At 34.7% G+C, this 20,277-nt stretch overlaps 1 protein-coding gene across 2 annotated transcripts in view; it reads right to left on the reverse strand.

Annotated features, from left to right (window-relative positions):
• Window positions 1–669: 669 nt before the first annotated feature.
• LOC127180977 (tyrosine-protein kinase CSK) overlaps window positions 670–20,277 on the reverse strand; it is a 37,614-nt gene continuing 18,006 nt past the window's right edge. For both annotated transcript variants that reach the window (XM_051135407.1, XM_051135408.1), the window contains exons 2-13: window positions 18,003–18,073; window positions 16,621–16,734; window positions 15,967–16,079; window positions 12,198–12,417; window positions 9,976–10,069; window positions 8,485–8,550; window positions 8,309–8,408; window positions 8,032–8,122; window positions 6,225–6,298; window positions 5,946–6,141; window positions 5,625–5,711; window positions 670–3,545 (exon numbers count right to left, since the gene is read on the reverse strand). In XM_051135407.1, the coding sequence (XP_050991364.1) occupies window positions 3,363–3,545; window positions 5,625–5,711; window positions 5,946–6,141; window positions 6,225–6,298; window positions 8,032–8,122; window positions 8,309–8,408; window positions 8,485–8,550; window positions 9,976–10,069; window positions 12,198–12,417; window positions 15,967–16,079; window positions 16,621–16,734; window positions 18,003–18,017 (1,353 nt within the window). In that variant the 5' untranslated portion in view covers window positions 18,018–18,073 and the 3' untranslated portion in view covers window positions 670–3,362. The remainder of the gene's footprint in view (window positions 3,546–5,624; window positions 5,712–5,945; window positions 6,142–6,224; window positions 6,299–8,031; window positions 8,123–8,308; window positions 8,409–8,484; window positions 8,551–9,975; window positions 10,070–12,197; window positions 12,418–15,966; window positions 16,080–16,620; window positions 16,735–18,002; window positions 18,074–20,277) is intronic.

The raw sequence follows: 20,277 nt of genomic DNA on the forward strand, positions 1-20,277 counted from the left end.
ATCTGAAATAATAAAGAAATGAAAGTGATTTAAAATACGTTTATGCAAATTCATGAATGTGATTAGATTTGCAATTTATTTGCAATCCAATTTAATTTGTTAAAGGCCTGACTATTTTATATTATAAATAATCCTGTGTTTATGACAAAATCACATGCAGAAATTAAAATATAAATATTAGATAAAAACCCTAAACTTTGACCTACACATGATTTAAATTAGAAACTAGAAAAGTTTACAACTTAATAATAATAAAAGTTAAATAAAAATAAACAAAACCTATTAAAATGACAAAAACAAAACAATGACTAAAACCTAAATTAAAATGAAAGGGAAACCTGAAAATATAAAAAACAAAAACATGACGAAATACTACTCTAGTACAGAAATTGAAACACAAAACAATAATAAACGAATGAAAGTGCTGTTTAAAATATATTTGTTTACCCAAATGCATGAATGTGCATATATTTTACAGTGTGAGGAATGACCAGAAATCATTGGTAATAAACAGATTCCTTCAAGAAACATCTTTTACTGAGCCGCTGAGACTGTGTGAATGTGGCCGTGTTCATGTGAACAGTTTGAAAGATGCGACGCTCATCGAGAGCGACGAGGTCACTTCCTGCCGCCGGCTCCGCCCCCCAGCGACCACGCACGCGCTCTGCGCTGGTCAGATGGAATGATTTATTCGTAATCATGGCAGAATATTAAAACAATGAACATTGAAAGCACTGACACGTTACTCAAGGCCTCTCTGAGCATGCATGAGTCCGTCTGAACGCTCACTTCTTAAATATATTTTAATATAAAACAGGCCGACGCAGTAAGAGTTCCGATGGACTGACCCTCCCAGTCCACTAGAGGGAGTGTGTGTGACTGTCAGTGAACATGTGTGTGTGTGTGTGTGTGTGTGAGAGAGTGTGTGTGATGGCAGGCACATGAGCTCAGCTGGGAAGTGTGTGTGTGTGTGTGTGTGTGTGTCAGTGTGTTTGTGTTTCCCAGCTCATTGCCTCAGTTCAGTCTGGCGCTAGTGAACACAAACCCCCGTCTTGATGCAGATGACAAATAACAGATACAAACATTAAAAAAAGGCCGGTTTAAAAAAGAAAAGAATAAAAAGACAGGCGTCGAGTCTGATGTCAGAGGAACACAGGCACTGCTCTGTCAACTCCAGCAGGCACTTTGACACACACACACACACACACACACACACACACTCAGAATGACAGCGGATGAATCTCGTGAAGATCACGTGCAGGTCACATCACACCACACCACAAATCAAAAGGAAAATAATTCTTGCATTAAATTAAATTAAGCCTGATATTAGGAGCAATCATTATAACGGTTCATTATTTCTTACTTAGGTAATGCAAAAAAAATTACAATTGTCATGACAAAAAAAAAAAAATTCAGAATTGCATGATAAAAAGTTGCAATTACCTTTTTTATTCTGTAGCGGAAACAAACACACAGACATAAGTCTGAATTGTGAGATAAAAAGTCTTTAATTTATTAGCTTTTTATTTTTTAATTCTATGGTGGAAACAAAACAGAACTGAAAGAATTTGAAATTCTGGGAATTAAATTCTGACTTTCTCACAAATATAAAGTCAGAAAAAAAAGTTGTGCGATAAAAATAACTTGGATTTGCGAGAAACAATTTATCTCGCAATTCTGAATTTTTCTTGCAATTCTGTGGATTAAATTCTTTCAAAAAAAATTGTGAGAAAAGTAACAATTAGCTTTTTACTTTTTAATTCTATGGTGAAAACAAAAAACAGAATTGCAAAATGTAAACAATTCAGAATTTTTTCTTGTAATTCTAAGGATTAAATCCTGACTTTCTCACAAATATAAAGTCTGAATTGTGAGATTAAAAAGCAATTACCTTTTTTATTTTTTAACCCATTGTGAAAAAATAGAATTGTGAGAAATAAACTCAGAATTGCAAAAAAAAAAAAAAAAAAAAAATTGAGAGAGAGAGAATAGTAACAATTTGCTTTTTTACTTTTTAATTCTATTGTGAAAACAAAAAAACTGAAATGCAAGATGTAAACCTGGATTTGCAAAAAAATCTTGCAATTCTGCCAAATTAAATTCTGACTTTCCTGTAAGAATAAATTCAGATATAAAGTCTGAATTGCGAGATTAAAAAGTTGCAATGACTGTTTTAATTTTATTATTTATTTATTTATTTATTTATTTATTATTATTATTTTTTTTTTTACCAATTTTTGGGAAAAAAAAAATAATTATGAGAAACTCAGAATTGCAAGAAAAAAATGTGAGATAAAAGTAACAATTAGCTTTTTTACTTTTTAATTATATGGTGAAAGCAAAAAACTGAATTGCAAGACGTAAACTAGGATTTCTATCGCATAATTCAGACATTTTTCTTGCAATTCTGAGGATTAAATTCTGACTTCCTTGCAAATATAGTCAGATATAAAGTCTCAGTTGTGGAATTAAGAAGTTGCAATTACCTTTCATTTTTTTTAAACCGTTGCAAGAAAAAAAATTGTGAGAGAAAAATAACTTGGATTTGCGCAATTTATCTCGCAATTCTGAAATTTTTACTTGCAATTCTGCCAAATTAAATTCTGACTTTCTCACAAATATAAAGTCTGAATTGTGAGATTAAAAAGTTGCAATGACCTTTTAAACATTTTTTAACCCATTGTGAAAAAAAATAGAATTGTGAGAAATAAATTTAGAATTGCAAGAAAAAAAGCTATTTTTTTCCATGTTGGAAACAAAAAATAATACCATCATTGTGTCTCATACGATCTAAAAAAAAATTAGGAGGAAAAAAATACTACCATTATGTATAATAATTTTTGCATTAATTTTTGCATTGCATTTTGGTAATAAAATGATTTTTACTAAGAACACAGTACCAGTATAATGATCTTAACTGAGAATAATTACCGTTACAAAATAAAATCTGGATGTGCTACATCAGTGAGTATTAAAAATAATGAAAAACTTAATGTTCCATCAATTAGGCTCGGTTATAAATTTTAATTTTGGTGTGAAATATGACTTGCGTGTTTTCACGAGACATTTTTAACAGGAGCGAGAGAGAAAAACAGCAGCAGAGGAAAAGACCAGCCCTCCTCACTGATGCCATGAGCAGAACGGAGAACCAAACCAGAAGAGGAGCAAATACTGCTGCACACACACACACACACACACACACACACGCGTCAGTGTGTTCCTCCTCTCACGTCACGGATCACGAGAGAGCGTCCAGATCAACAGTCCACGTCCGAGTACACAAAAGAGTGTGTGGAGCCACAGTAAAAGGTTTGGTTTGTGATGCAGAGGGTCTGGGTCGTCCCCGGGCCCCGCGGCCCTCACAGGTACAGCTCCTTGGCTCTGATGTGCTGCAGCTTCTCGCGCAGAAGACGGAACGAGGGCCGTCCGGCCGGGTCCAGCGTCCAGCACTGCTTCATCAGGTCGTAGACGGCGGCCGGGCAGCCGTCGGGAGCGTCCATCTTATAGCCCTTCTCCACGCGCGGCACCACCTCCTTCAGCGGCTGCGGAGACACGAGACGCACGAGCTCAGACTGCCCCCTCATGGACGCACGCGCAACAACACCGCTGCACTCACACTCACATAATACTGACACTACAGCTGATCACAGGGAGAACTACAGTCACACACACACACACACACACACACACACACACATGTCTGGTTTATTATCTTTGTGGGGACTCTCCATAGGTGCAATGGTTTTTATACTGTCCACACTGTATTTTCTATCCCCTTACCCTAACCCTACCCCTAAACCTAACCCTTACAGAAAACCTTCTGCATTTTTACTTTCTCAAAAACACTCATTCTGTATGATTTATAAGCTTTTGTACCCATGGGGACCACAAGCCGGTCCCCACAATGTCAAAAATTTCAGGTTTTACTATCCTTGTGGGGACATTTGGTCCCACACACACACACTCAGACAATCAATGACTTTATCTTTTCTAACTATCTCTTCTTGGACTTAATTAAAACTGTGAAAAATCCCACAGACACTGACAGAATGTTCAAATGAGCAACACTATTCAAACTCATCATGCTAAAACATGCTAGTAACATGCTAATCATGCCAGAAATATGTTAGTAACATGTAAACTACATGTTGGAAACATGCTAGCAACAAGCTAGCAAATTGCTAATCATGCTAGAAACATGTTAACATGTTAATCATGCTAGCAACTTGCTAGTATCTTGCTAATCATGCTAGAAACAGGCTAACAACATTCTAGTGACATGCTAATCATTTTAGAAACATGCTAGTAACTTGCTAATCATGCTAACAACAAGCTAGTAATTAGCTAATCATGCTAGAAACATGTTAACAACATTCAAGTGACAAGCTAATCATGCTAGAGACATGTTAACAACAAGTAACACTAGTAACTTGCTAATCATATTAGAAACATGCTAGTAACTTGCTAATCATGCTAACAACAAGCTAGTAATTAGCTAATCATGCTAGAAACATGGTAACAACATGCTAACTACATTTTAATCATGTTAAAAACATGCTAGCAACATGCTAGTAACGTGCTAATCATGCAAAAAAACATTAACAACAAGTAACACTAGTAACTTGCTAATCATATTAGAAACATGCTAGTAACTTGCTAATCATGCTAACAACAAGCTAGTAATTAGCTAATCATGCTAGAAACATTGTAACAACATGCTAACTACATGTTAATCATGTTAGAAATATGCTGGCAACATTCTAGTAACTTACTAATCATATTAGAAACATGCTAGTAACTTGATAATCATGTTAGAAACATGGTAACAACATGTTAACCACATTTTAATCATGTTAAAAAAATGCTAACAACATTCTAGTGACATGCTAATTATGTTAGAAACATGGTAGTAACTTGTTAATTATGCAAGAAATATTAACAACATGCTAACTACATGTTAATCATGTTACAAATATGCTGGCAACATTCTAGTAACTTGCTAATCATATTAGAAATATGCTAGTAGCTTGCTTATCATGCTAGAAACATGTTAACAACATTCAAGTGACAAGCTAATCATACTAGAGACATGTTAACAACATGCTAATCATGTTTAATCATGCTAATAACATTGTAACAACATGCTAGTAACATGCTAATCATGTTAGAAACATGCTAGCAACATGCTACTCTATCTATCTATCTGACAGACAAACTTTCTTAAACTTTCTGGTCAGGCTTTGTCAAGCCAACTTCAAAGTTTGCCTTAACAAACCTTTATATCTAGTTGTATTATATTATTATTATTATTATAGTATAATATTATTTTCTTGAAATTGTTTCTTAAATTTATTCTGAAATATATTCCCTAGTACAAAGATAATAGATTTAAAATGCACATATTTTATACTAAGTATAGTTTAAGTCTATGCACATGTGACCCTGGACCACAAAACCAGTGATGGGGTCAATCTGCACCCCAATTAGGACAAGAGATACAACTATTTGAAAATCTGAGGGTGCACAAAAAAAAGAAAAGAATGAAGTTCTTAATGCATATTACTAATTAAAAAGTTTTGATATATTTATTTATATTTTGTTTAAAGCAATGAAAGCCTTACAATTCTGGGGTACGGCACGCGTCCGAAAGAGTAAATCTCCCACAGCAGAATGCCGTAACTCCACACGTCAGATTTAGTAGAAAACCTCTGTGAAAACACAAGAGAAAAATCTATTACTGACATGAAACTAGTAATGATGAGAGTTTTTTTTACATCAGGAATGACGTGACAAAGCGTCTTGAATCACTGACGGAATGAAAGTCAATCATTCATATGCTTTAAATGCAAAATCTGATCTATTGCACATGGATCTCCAAACACAAGCCTCAATTTTACTGTCAGTTTGTCTTTGATCTTTTCTTGAAATACATAAAGCTATACCTTCTCTCGCAGCGCCTCAGGCGAGGTCCATTTGACGGGCAGTTTTGCCGTGTCCTGTGTGGACGAGGCCTCTTTGGTCAGTCCGAAGTCGCTGACTTTGGCGATGTTGTCGTCGGACACCAGCACGTTGCGAGCCGCCAGATCTCTGTGCACGAAGTTATTGGCCTCCAGGTACTCCATGGCCTCACAGACGTTACTGCGACACGGACACAAACACGCTAAAGATCCCCACAGACAGACACGCAGCTGACTGACGTGTGGAATGAGACGTTTACTCACAGAGAAAACTTCAGCAGACACTCGCCGCCCAACACGGTCCGACCCCGAGAGCGCAGGTAATCCACCAGACTGCCCTGTTCAACACACACACACACACACACACACACACGATCACTAAATAAATCAGGTGATTAAACTGCTTTCATCAAACAGGCTGCTGCACACATTTAACCAAGATCTGAGGATTTCACAACATTGTTGCTGAAATTAACCCTTATAATGCATCTAAAAAAATCCATAATTTTTAGTAAGGGAATGAAACTTTGCAAATGCTTTAATTTTTTAATATTATTATTATTATTTTTTTAAACATTAATTATTTTTTTATTTTTTAAGATTTACAACTATTTAAAAAAATAAATAAATAAAAAAGTTTCACATTTTATACTCGGGATATTTTGACGCGGAGCGTATGGAGCACCATTAGTGTCAAAAAAACTTTCTGTACAATTATCTATGGAGTTAGATTAGTGTCAGATGCCTGTAAAATATATTTATTCATCCTTTTGGACTGAATTTTGTTGATGAACATTAACATGTACATGTGTTGACAAACCACTGCAGCATTTTTTCATCTGAAAGTGACATTTTAAATAAGTACATAGAATTTACTTTATTCAAAAATTGTTTTGATGTTGTTTTGTTTGAAATAATATATAAGTTTAATAAAATTGGATTTTTAAATAAATAATTAGTCCAATAATTAGATGATAATAAATCATTATGATATTAAGTAAAGATCATGTTCCATAAAGATATTTTGTAAATTTCCTACTGTAAATATATTAAAATTTAATTTTTGATTATTAATTTGCATTGCTAAAAACTTAATTTGGACAACTTTAAAGGTGATTTTCTCAATAATTTCGATTTTTTCAGATTCCAGATTTTCAAATATTGTCCTGTCCTAACAAACCACACATCAATGCAAAGCTTATTTATTCAACTTTCAGATGATGTATAAATCTGAATTAAAAAAAAAATTGACCTTTATGACTAGTTTTGTGGTCCAGGGTCATATTTTGCATATTCCTCATATCTCTCACACTTTTGGACTGAATTGTATTGATTAACATACGTCAGTATGACAAACCACTGCAGCATGAAAAACGGTCACTTTTTCAAGCAAGTGAAAGTTTAAATAAGTAAAATGAATTTATTTTGTTTGCAAACATTTTAGAGTACTATTTAGGTTGTTTCCATGTCGTTTTGTTAGAAAAAAAAAAACAGGTTTATCAAAATTGGACTAATTTTGAGCAATCATGAGTAATAAATTTGAAGAATTCTTTATTTATTATTATTTACAGCTGCACAAAACAAAATAAAGAGATTAAACATGCACTCTATTAATTTAACATGTCAAGATTTTTCTTTTATGCCAAAAATCATTAGGATATTAAGTAAAGATCATGTTCCATTCCAGATATTTTGTAAATTTTAAATCAAAACGTAATTTTTGATTAGTAATATGCATTGCTAAAAACTTAATTTGGACAACTTTAAAGGTGATTTTCTCAATATTTAGATTTTTTGCACCCTCAGATTGCAGATTTTCAAATATTGTCTTATCCTAACAAACCATACTTCAATGAAAATCTTATTTACTCAGCTTTCAGATGACATATAAAGCTCAGTTTCACCAAACTGATCCTTATGACTAGTTTTGTGGTCCAGGGTCACATATTATAATATAAAAGCAATACAGTAAGAATTGTCATAATTCATCAACAGATTATAAGCAATTTACTGGCCTAAATGAGTTCACATTTCAACTTTTAACAGCAACACAGAGAGAAACACCACTGACCTTGGCCATGTATTCAGTCACGATGAACAAACTGCCTTGTTCCTCCACGATCACCCCTAATAACTGCACCAGGTTAGTGTGTCTCATCTGACTGCAACACACACACACACACACGGACATGCTTGTAAATCAATGAGATCTTTATACCAGATACTGACATAAAATGATGTAAATATCAGTGGTTGTACTATATCTCTGATAATATGTCTTAGTAATTAATTACAGATTTGATTTTCATGAAGTACAGGTGAAGGTCAGTGTGATCATTTGCACTCACGTCATGACTGACGCTTCAGCGAGGAAGGCCTGAGCCGTGGCGTCGTGCTTGATGCACTTCACTGCGACCTTCGTCCCTCTGTAATCTCCCACCATCACATCTGAACACACACACACACACAGATTACATACAGATTCACCAAACTCAAACACAGCATCACACGGATCTTCACGCACCTCCAAACTCTCCTTTGCCGATGATCTGTAGGAGTTTGAGATCTTTCATGTTCAGAGACCATCCACCTGTCAAGACAAACATCAAGATGAAGCAGTTTTCACTTCTGCTTTATCTCCCTCAGTCCTGAACATTTCTAAAGCTCCGGACTGCAATCTGCTAAGATTCATCTTGCACTTGTATTTTCCTTCGTTCTGTAGTTTGAAAATAAACTAAATAAAAACTAAAATAACACTATTATTTAATAATATTAAAATGAAATTGCTAACTGGAAATAAAATAAAAAATGAAAACTTAAACAATACAATTCTAAACGAATAATGAATTATTAAATTAAACATTTTAAATAATAAATAAAAAAATAAATAAATACCCAAACTTAAAAAAGCAAATAAATAAATAAAAATGACAAAAGCACAATAACAAAATTACAAATATCATAACTAATTTTGTAAAAACAACAACAAAAAAATACTTTAAAATATAAATAAAAACTATAATGGCATATAAATAATATTAAAATGAAATTGCTAACTGGAAGTAAAATAAATAAATAATGAAAACTTAAATAATAAATTATAAATGAATAGTGAATCATTAAATTAAACCTAAATAATCACATTAAATACAAATTACTATCTGGAAATAAAATAATAAAAACTGAAATAATAAATTAATAATAAACTAAACCTAAAGGATGATATCTTGAATAAACAAAAACAAAACAAAAAACAAACAAACAAAAAATTGACAAATGCACATGCAAAATTACTCAAACTTCAACTAGCATTAAATTTAAACCTGATAGTGTAAATTAAAAACTACTTCAGAATATAAGCAAATCTACAATAGCAAATTAATACTACTGAAACAGCACTGGTTCGATGCCTGTACAGGGTTTCTGCAGGTGTTATGAGGGCAAATTTAAGACTTTTCTAAAGACCTTTTTAAGACCAACTAAAGAAAATTAATAATAATAATAATAAAAAAAAAAAGTCGAAGGGAAAACAATACGGCAATATGTTTTAGTATAGTTCGAGTTTTACTTTCACTTTCAAATTAGCAGCAATTCAGCATCTAGCAATTGTTTGTTTTAATTCATTTGAGTTTTCCCTCTTTCTTCGCTTTCCTTCGGTAAAAGCGCTGTGCACATTTAACTTTCACTTTCAAATTAGCTGCAATTCGGCATCAAGCAGTTGTTTGTTTTTAGTTCGTTTGAGTTTTCCCTTGAGTTTTCTTCACTTTCCTTCAGTTTTAAGTAGTTTATAAAAGCGTCCTGTGCATTTTACTTTCACTTTACTTTTGAATGAGCGGCATAATGAACTTTTATAAACAAAACAAATAATAATACACCAAGTTATATGCCTACTATAAAATAGTAACTTACACAAAGTTTAAATAGGTAAACAAAACTGAAAATCAGTGAACACTGTGTAACCAAATCAGTAAGAATCGTAAGACCGTTTTGCACTGAAGCTCAATGAGACACTCACTCCTGGAGAACTCGTCCTGCGCCGCCACCGTCCCCTCCATCAGCTTGGGTTTGATGAGCCTCGTGCAAAGACCGTCAGCATCTTTGGTGTAATGCTGCAAACACCCACACACACACACACACGCATTAATATGTGTTATCAATAGCCATGTTTCACACAGAAACGGTTATGAACTGTGCTCAGGGGTCAGCGCAGCAGTCAGAGCACTTCCTGTGAACATGTGAAAGAGGAAACGCACAGAGACTGTGGGCCCAAAATAAGGAGGACGGAGGGGAAGAGTGAAGGACAGCAGCCCGAGGGAGCAGAGCATGCTGGGATAGAGGTCACACTCGTCTCACGGCGCTCTGATGAGATGTTTCCGGTAGAAACAAAACGTGCCTTTCTGAGTTGATGCAGAATGAGTTTTCACGCCACGAACAGAAAACATCAAATCGTGAACAGCACTAATGATTAACGAATCAAACTTACTCAAATCACTACAGTCTCAGTCAACAGTGAAATGCAAAATTAATAAACGTTCTTAACTAGACACATCTAGACTGCATCACTAATCACTGCTGCCTTTTTAATATCCTGCACAGTAGAATAATTCTCTTATCATAAACTCATTTAGATGATCATTTGAGTTTCACAGACACACAGGAGCCACTAGAGGGCAGAAAAAAACTCTTAATGAATCACATTTATGAAGCACACACACACACACACACACACTCACAGGTCTGCTCTTGTTTACAGCAGTTTCACAAGATATGTGTGACGTTGAATCATGAGCAGCTTGTTATGACATGCCATCGAGAGAAAACGAGACAAGAATGAGACACAAGACAAGAGAATGTGAGGAATGCTTCAAAACACGCACACACACTTGCACATATGCATGCTCACGCACTCACACACATACCACACACACGCGTAGGCTCACACACAAGCTGAAACTCACGCACACTCCGACACACACATGCATGCTGAAAAACACACACGTTCACACATTCGCACACAGAAACACACACACACACACATTTGTGCACACACTCACACACATGCACAAACTCACTTTCACTTACATGCACACAAACTCACTCACGTACTCACAAATGTACTCACACGCACACTCAAATGTTCTTGCACACAGGCATTATGACATGCATGCACACATACAAACATTCACACAAACACACGTGCACACTCACACGTTCTTGCACACATGCATAACGCACACACAAACGCACTCTCACTTGCACACACTCACAAGTACTCACAAACACACTCACACACACTCAAATGTTCTTGCACACATGCATAACGCACACACGCTCACACATTCATGCTTGCACACTCACATGCTCACAAATACTCACAAATGTACTTACACTCACGTTCTTGCACACATGCATGATAACACACAAACTCACTCACTTGCAGACACACTCACACAAGTACTCACAAATGTGCATTCTTGCACACATGCATGATAACACACACAAACTCACCTGCACACACTCACACAAGGACTCACAAATGTACTCACACACACTCAAATGTTTGTGCACACATGCTTGATAACACGTACGCTCGCACACTCACATGCACACACTCACACAAGTACTCACAAATGTGCTCACACACATACACACTCAGATGTTCTTGCACACATGCATCACACGCATGCACGGTCACACACACACACAGACACACGTTTGCACTCACATGCACACACAAACACTCACTCACAAATGTACTCATACCTGCACACTCACACGTTCATGCACACATGCATGATAACGCACACACATGCACACACAAACACTCACTTGCACACACACACACACACACCACTCACACAAGTGCTCACAAATGTACTCTCACACACACTCAAATGTTCTTGCACACATGCATAACACGCAATCACGCTTGCACACGCACACTCACACAAGTACTCACAAATGTACTCACCCACGTGCACACTCACACATTCTTGCACACATGCATGATAATGCACACGCATGCACTCAAGTACTAACAAATGTACTCTCTTACACACACACACTCAAATTTTATTGCACACATACATAACACACGATAACGCACACCCATGCACACACAAACTCACTTTCACTTGCACACACACTCACACAAGTACTCATAAATGTACTGTCTTACACACACAATCAAATGTTCTTCCACACATGCAAAACATGCACGCACGCTCACACACTCACCTCCACCAGCTGCATGAGGTTGTCGAAGTACTCCTCCTCGTCGATGGACAGTTTCCCGCCGTGATAGATGATGCGGTAATGCTCCACCTTGCCGTCACAGCTCACACACAGCGTGTAGTCGCCGGGGTAATTCGTGCTCTCGCGCACCAGGAACAGCCCCGTCTCTGGCGGATACAGCAGCCGCTCCGCCTGGTCACGTGTGATCTTACCGTGAAACCATCTGACAAACACGCAAACAATGAGAAAACTGTTAGATCCATTTATCTGTTTGCCTTCTTTATCCTGAGATCATACAGTATGTACAGATTAGAGAGACTTCAGGTGAGACTCAAACTCGAATTGTCATTGAGTCACATATTAGTCTAATCCAGCAGACATTCAGTTTGCATTATTTGACATTCTTTTGATGTTACATGGTGATGAATTTAACATCATTCTCTTCAGCTCTCATATCATCAAAAATAGTCTTTTACTGAAATTATGCCAAAATAAAATATTACGTAAAAAAAAGAACTAAAAACGCAAAACTTAATGTGTCATTAGTGACACTAAGACAGCTGTAAGTAACTGCGCTGTAAGTTTTTCTATATTTGACTCTGGACTAGTGAAGCAGTTTTGAGGAAGCGGTAGAAGTTATATTTTCTGATGAAAGCGGATGATGTCACAGCTCTGCCGAGACACACTGATGCGTCACTGTATTTCACTTCAGCATTTCACTCATTTACTGAGAAACTCCATGAGTAACAATCATCAGAACACAGTTTCATACTGACGAACTACAATCTGACACCATCTCATGACACTTGAGAGGAACCAATGAGCTTCATCACATCAAACCAGACTGACACGTTAACACTCACACAGATTTTAGCAATAAACCACATGCAGAAACACTCAACTGCCACTGAATTGATTCTTGGTTTTTGGCTCCAGAAAGTCAACTGCACGAAGCAAAACGCACAGATCAGTGAGAACAACGAGTGTAGCTAAAGTGATGTTTTCTGCAGAGGTCAGAGGTCATTATAAGGGACCGTAGTGTCACACGAGAGAGTGTGAGACAAAGATTCAGTATGTTACTGAAATCAAATCATGCAAACAGAATCACACAAAATGATGATTGTTCAAATCAAATCAGGCTAGAGAACAACAATGTTGTGTTTGAGAAGAATCAGCAAACGCTGAGGATTGTGGGTCACGAGCTCTGTGCTGAACACACAACCTTTATCCAAAAATACAGAAAATATGACAACAGGAATGTATCAAGAGAAACTACATTATCCTGTGTTTGGGAGTCAGTAAGAGTTTTTGTGAGTTAGTGAATGCGTTTGTGAGTGTCAGTGTGTGTGTGTTTGTGAGTGTGTTTCTGAGTGAGAGTGTGTTTGTGAGTTAGTGTGTTAGTGTGAGTGTATACATCTGTGTGAGTGTGTTTCTGAGTGAGTGAGAGTGGGTTTGTGAGTAAGTGTGTGTGAGTTAGTGGGTAGTAGGGATGTCACAATACTCAATATAATATTGAACCGTTCAGTACGACATTCACGGTTCAATACGTGCTTGTGAATTGCGGTTTTTTGGTTTTGCATTTAAATAACTTCCTTGTTTTATTTCTCTCGGAATTTGCTGTATGTGCGCGTGCTGAAATGAGGAAACGCTTCCCCGCTTATATTTGAAAAAGCAACACGCGCAGAGCGTCTTCCATTCTAATGACATGCAGTGATAAGCCTTTCTGAACCTGCTGTCCAACAAAAGAGTTATAAAAACAACAGTTATAAAATAAACATTATAACTTGTTTTTAATTCACAACATCAGTTGAGTGTTTGAAATAACTTCCTTGTGTGATCTGATGTGATTCTTCTCACTGAATGAGGCAGACAATAAATTCTATACTCATATCTACGTATGTCGATTAGCAATGGCTTATGAAAATACACGAGATGGCTTGAAGAACACAGACAGACCATATATTATTGCAGTGTTTATTGTCCTTACATTTCGTCATTGAAAACGTTTAACGTTATATCTTGTTTTTAATCAGTTACAGCAATAGCGATGCTTTTATCCATATTAGAGAAGCTGGATTTTCTGCACGAGGGCGCCCTCTGGCGTCCAGTATGAATGAAACCCATTCTATTTTGCATAAAAATCGAAAAAATAATACCTCTCTCAAAAGAAAAATTTAGCAGACATATACTAAACCACGATTTTTCTAGTGTACAGAGGTTTACGGGAATATTTTGTTAATTTGTTCCAAAAAAAAACCCACACTGAAGTGGCAAGATATCAGAACCGAACCGAACCGAAAACCGTGTTTAAAAACCGAGGTACGTATTGAACCGTGGACTAACTGTATTGTTGCATCCCTAATGGGTAGTGAATGTTTGTGAATTAGTGAGTGCGTTTGTGAGTGTCAGTGTGAGTGAGTGAGCAGGTGTGAGTGTACAACATCTGTGTGTGAGTTACTGGGTTTGTGAGTATTTGTGAGTTTGTGAGTGTGAGTTAGTGTGTTAGTGAATGTGTTTGTGAGTGTCAGTGTGTGTTTGTGAGTGTCAGTGTGTGTTTGTGAGTTAGTGAGTGCGAGTTACTGAGTTTGTGAGTAAGTGTATGTTTGTGAGTTAGTGAATATTTGTGAGCAAGTGTTTGTGAGTTAGTGAGTAAGTGTGTTTTTGAGTTAGTAAGTGCGAGTTAGTGTGTGTTTGTGACTTAGCAAGTTAGAGTTAGTGGGTAGTGAATGTTTGTGAATTAGTGAGTGCGTTTGTGAGTGTCAGTGTGAGTGAGCAGGTGTGAGTGTATAACATCTGTGTGTGAGTTACTGGGTTTGTGAGTATTTGTGAGTTTGTGAGTGTGAGTTAGTGTTAGTGAATGCATTTGTGAGTGTCAGTGTGTGTGTGTTTGTGAGAGAGAGTGTGTTTGTGAGTTAGTGAGTGAGAGTTACTGAGTTTGTGAGTAAGTGAATATTTGTGAGCAAGTGCTTGTGAGTTAGTGGGTTTGTGAGTAAGTGTGAGTTAGTGAGCTAGTGAATATTTGTAAGTGTGTGTTTGAGAGTTACTGAGTGAGTTAGTGGGTAGTGAATGTTTGTGAATTAGTGAGTGTGTTTGTGAGTGCCAGTGTGAGTGTATAACGTGTGTGTGAGTTACTGGTTTTGTGAGTATTTGTGTATTTGTGAGTTAGTGTGTTTGTGAGTTAGTGAATATTTGTGAGCAAGTGTTTTTGAGTTAGTGAGTAAGTGCGAGTTAGTGTGTGTTTGTGACTTAGCAAGTTAGAGTTAGTGGGTAGTGAATGTTTGTGAATTAGTGAGTGCATTTGTGAGTGTCAGTGTGAGTGAGTGAGCAGGTGTGAGTGTATAACATCTGTGTGTGAGTTACTGGGTTTGTGAGTATTTGTGTGTTGGTGAGTTAGTGAGTTATTGAGCGTGTTAGTGAGTTTGAGAATTAGTGAGTGCCAGTGTGTGTGTGTGTGTGTGTCTGTGAGTGTAAGTTAATATGTGCGTGTTTGAGAGCGAGTAAGCGTGAGAATGAGTTTGTGTGTTTGAGGTGGATTTGAATAATGACTACATGTGTTCTGTGTGTGTGTGTGTGTGTGTGACGAGTTTCCAGCAGCAGAAGCACTGAAACAGACTCCAGCTCATGTAAGCTTCCATTCTCAAAACCATCATCAACCGAACCAACAGACAACCATTACCCACAATTCAGCAGAGCTTGAGTCCTCTGTGACCATAACTGGATCTAGAGTTGTTGATCTGAAAGCTGACACACTGAATAAAGATCACGAACTCACGGCATCAGACTGAGTTTTCCTCCGGATTTGACGCCTTCTCTCTTCTGGACGTAGTTTGCTGGAATCATTCCCTCCCGACCAACAGTGTTCTTCGCTTTGTACCAGTTTGGGTCCTGAATCAATAAATCGATCGATCAACCAATAAATCACTGAAGAATATGAGCACGACAACACGACTGACAGAGCTAAAACTATAACGGAAGATGTTTGTTGTAGTTTGATGATGATTCAACATGTACACAAGCACAATTTCATTCAAACAGCCAAGAAGTTTCAAAACGTAATTCATATAAACACTTAAAAAGCATGTTACGATCACTGCAACGATCATGATTTTGTTACATAAATTATATAATTAATTTATTAAATGTCATTGTAGAAAAAATATTTTTTTTAATGCAAACTCACAGTAAAGATTCTAAAAAAATAATTTTATATACAATAATTTACCAATTTTTCTGACAACAATATAGTCAAAAGTTTAATATTTGTGAGTAAATCTACAATTTTTAGACAAGTCTGAAAAAATGTCCATTAATGACATTTCTGCTAATCAATATTTAGTGACTAACAGACGTGTCACTCAGTCCTACAGGACATTTCGGAGACATTAAAGGTCCACGTGACGCGAGGTGTTTGCCGATTGGCTGTTACCTTGGTTACGCCGATGATGGTCAGCAGGTCTCCTTTGCAGAAGGGCAGGTCCTGCTCTGTGCTGCCCTGGAAATTATACTTGGCCACACACTCGGTGCCGGGCGGCCATGATGTCTGAGAGAGAAGAAACACTTCATTCTTATGCTTAAGAATAAAGAACCTATTAAACATTTGAGATATTATTTATTTTGCCAAAAAAAGAAAAAATCTATTTCAGAACTATTCAAAACATTCTTGTTACTGTAACGACTTTTTATTTTAATATTACTTTTTATCAAACTTTTAACAAAGTATTATAAATTAAGAAAGTGATTTGGCACAATTAGCAAAAAATTCAAACAAATATCAATTACAGTCATTAGAAAGTTAATGCAAAAATATTTCCATGAAAATGGTCGCAATGAAAAAATAAGTAAAAATAAAGAAAAAGCATTAAACATTGTTGACCTTGACAAATTGCCAAATACCACATAAACTATTATTACTATAATTAAAAAATAATCCATCAATGAAGAACAAATATTGATTAGACCACAAACTATTAAGAAAAAAAAAACATACTAATAAAGATTATTTTGGGGGTGACTGAAATACAGATTAAAAGCTTAAAAAATAAAACAATAATAAAATTAAGAGTTAAAATAAGTACAATTAAAGAAAATAGAATTAAAAAAAAAAAACTAATAAAAATGAATGACAAAAACATAAAATTACTAAGACACAAACTAAAATCAAAATAAAGCTGAAATAAAATATAAATGATAAATATATAAATGCATTTATGTAAAATTAATGTAAATGAAAAATGTTGCCTTGGTAAATAAATGCTCCTAATAAACTACATAAAAAAAATAAATAAATAAATAATTATAGATAGATAGATATTAAACCAGATACCACATTCTAAAAATAGAGTATACAAAATAAAAATAATTATTTAAAAAAATTATTCAAATAAATGCATTAATTAAATAAAATAAAAAATAAGGTGGGTGAGGAAAGTTGAACTGTCATTTCATGTAATTAAAAATTAACTAAATAAATAAATAATCAGCACTCCCAGACTGAAATAGGGTTCATTTACTTCATGCAAAATATAATTTTTTAGTTTTTTATTAAATGCATAACTAAAATAAATTAATAAATGAACGAACGAAAATAAATACCACCCTCCCTCCCAAAAAACAAGGTTCATTTATCTCAAAATATACTTTTTAATTAAATACATGAACATCAAAAAAAATAAACAAGTCACCCACCCTAAAAATAATAATTCATTTACCTCATGCAAAATACGCATACATTTAAATAAATAAATAAACATAATGGTTTTTATTTCAGTTATGCAAACACAGTTTGTCTTTGTCAGGTGTGTTGTGTACCTGTAGAGCAGACATGCTGAGCGCTGATGCTGGAGTCTCTGAGTGTCACAGGCTGACGACAATCATCAGAGCTGAAGAGACAAAACACACATTCAGTCACTCAGAGAGAGAGAGAGTGTGTGTGTGTGTGTGTGTGTGTGTGTGTGTGTGTGTGAGACAGAGCCACAGGGTCAAATCAGACATTTACTGCAGTAAATGTTATTGACAGTGAATAACAGTCTGAGAAACGGCCGAATGCGAGTGCGATGTGAAGTCCATCATGACGGCCCTCAAACCGTTAGGAACAGGAAGTGAAAGCGAGAAAAAAACCTCTGAGAACCGAACTGACACAAATTTTCCATCAAACTGCTGAGTAGGAGGAGTGTGTAAGTGTGTGTGTGTGTGTTTAGGTCAGGAGTGAGGTTGTGGGTAAAGCGTCTAAATTTGGTCTCTGCTCTGAAAACTGTCGACACACATTCATCCACAGCAACAAACCACATTATATTATAACATGCAGAAGATCAAAGAGCTTTATTCAGATTATGACTCACTGACTGAACATTATGAATAATAAAAATCAATCAATCCATCAATGGAGATCAAATACTGATTAGATCACAAATTAAGAACAAGAACTGACTATTACAGGTTGTTTTTGGTGACTGAAAAAAATTAAAAGCTTAAAAAAAAAAAGGCAACTAACTGAAAATTAGCATGTAATAAAATGACTAAAACTGAAATAATTTAAGCAAAATTTCTTTTCTAATAAACTAATAAAAATGACAAAAGCACATAAAATTCTTAAAATGTAAACCAAAATGTAAACTGGAATGAAATATAAATATTAAATATATATATATATAAAAAAACATAACAGTAAATGAAAAATGTTCCATTTTTACTAAAATGTCAATAAAAATAAAGCTAAATAGAAAAATTAAAATAAAATAAAAATAAAAATTAATAATAATAATGACAAAAATCACATAAAATTCCTAAAATGTAAAGCAAAATGTAAACTGGAATGAAATATAAATATTAAATATAGAATAAACATTACAGTAAATGAAAAAAAAGTTCAATTTTTACTAATAAGCTAAACAGAAATATTTAGAGAAAATAAAAAATGAATAAAAAAAATAAAGAAAACATAACCGTAAATGAAAAATGTTCCTTTTTTCTTATATGTCATTAAAAATAAAGCTAAATAGAAATTTAGCAAAAATAAAAAACTAATAAAAATGACAAAAGCTAAAGTGTAAACCAAAATTGAAACCGGAATAAAATATAGAAAAAAACAAAACAGCAAATTAATTTTTTTTTCATTTTTATTAAAACTTCTTTAAAAATAAAGATTAACAGAAATATTTTGAAAAAAGAAAAACTAATAAAAATGATAAAAGCACAACAAAATTACTAAAACAAATTAAAATCTAAATGATATTACAATTACAAAAACTGAATGAAAAAAATTAAAGCTAAACAGACACATAGAAATAATTGTAAATAAAAATGACAAAAACAATATGACAACAAAAAGTTATTGAAACATGAATTAAAATTAAAATGAAAAAGCTAACAGTTCAAAACAATAAATCCAATAATACATAAATAATACAAAAGTAACATGAGAATGAGCTGAGACATGAAGTGAAGTGATCAGACATGAATCAGATCGACTGAACCGCTGTGAAATATTAACGAATGACATTACTGACGATTTACATGATGTTTATAACCTGTGACAGAAACAGAATCAGCTCAGATCAACACGACGGGACTAAACAACGAAACTCATCCAAACCGACAGATACACAAAACAACTGTAAACTCCTTTAACAGTACGGATGACGAGAAGATCAGTATCCGAATAAAACATCACTGAAACAGAAGTGAAAGAGCCGCTGTAGAGGGATGAGGAAAATTCACTCAAACCACAAAACGTCCAACCACAGAAAGAGAAACGCTCACCAGATCAAACACTGACACTCAATATCACTAAGAAAAATAAATATTATACATTTTTCTCTAATTTACAGAACACAAACTAAAATGTCATTCAGTGTAACAATCTCGTCAGGCATATTTACAACAAAAATTAATTTGTGACATCAAAAAACAAATTACTTCCACCCCACTTTCTAAAATTAGGGTTTAGTTAAAATAATAACAAATTATAAATAAAATGAATTGAAATAAATACATTCATTAAAATAAAGAAAAATAAACAACTAAAATAGGGTTTATTTACCTTGTGCAAAATATTATTTCTTTTTTTTTTTTTTTATGAAATACA

Source organism: Labeo rohita, chromosome 18 (assembly GCF_022985175.1).
Source record: "Labeo rohita strain BAU-BD-2019 chromosome 18, IGBB_LRoh.1.0, whole genome shotgun sequence".
Classification (NCBI taxonomy): domain Eukaryota; kingdom Metazoa; phylum Chordata; class Actinopteri; order Cypriniformes; family Cyprinidae; genus Labeo; species Labeo rohita.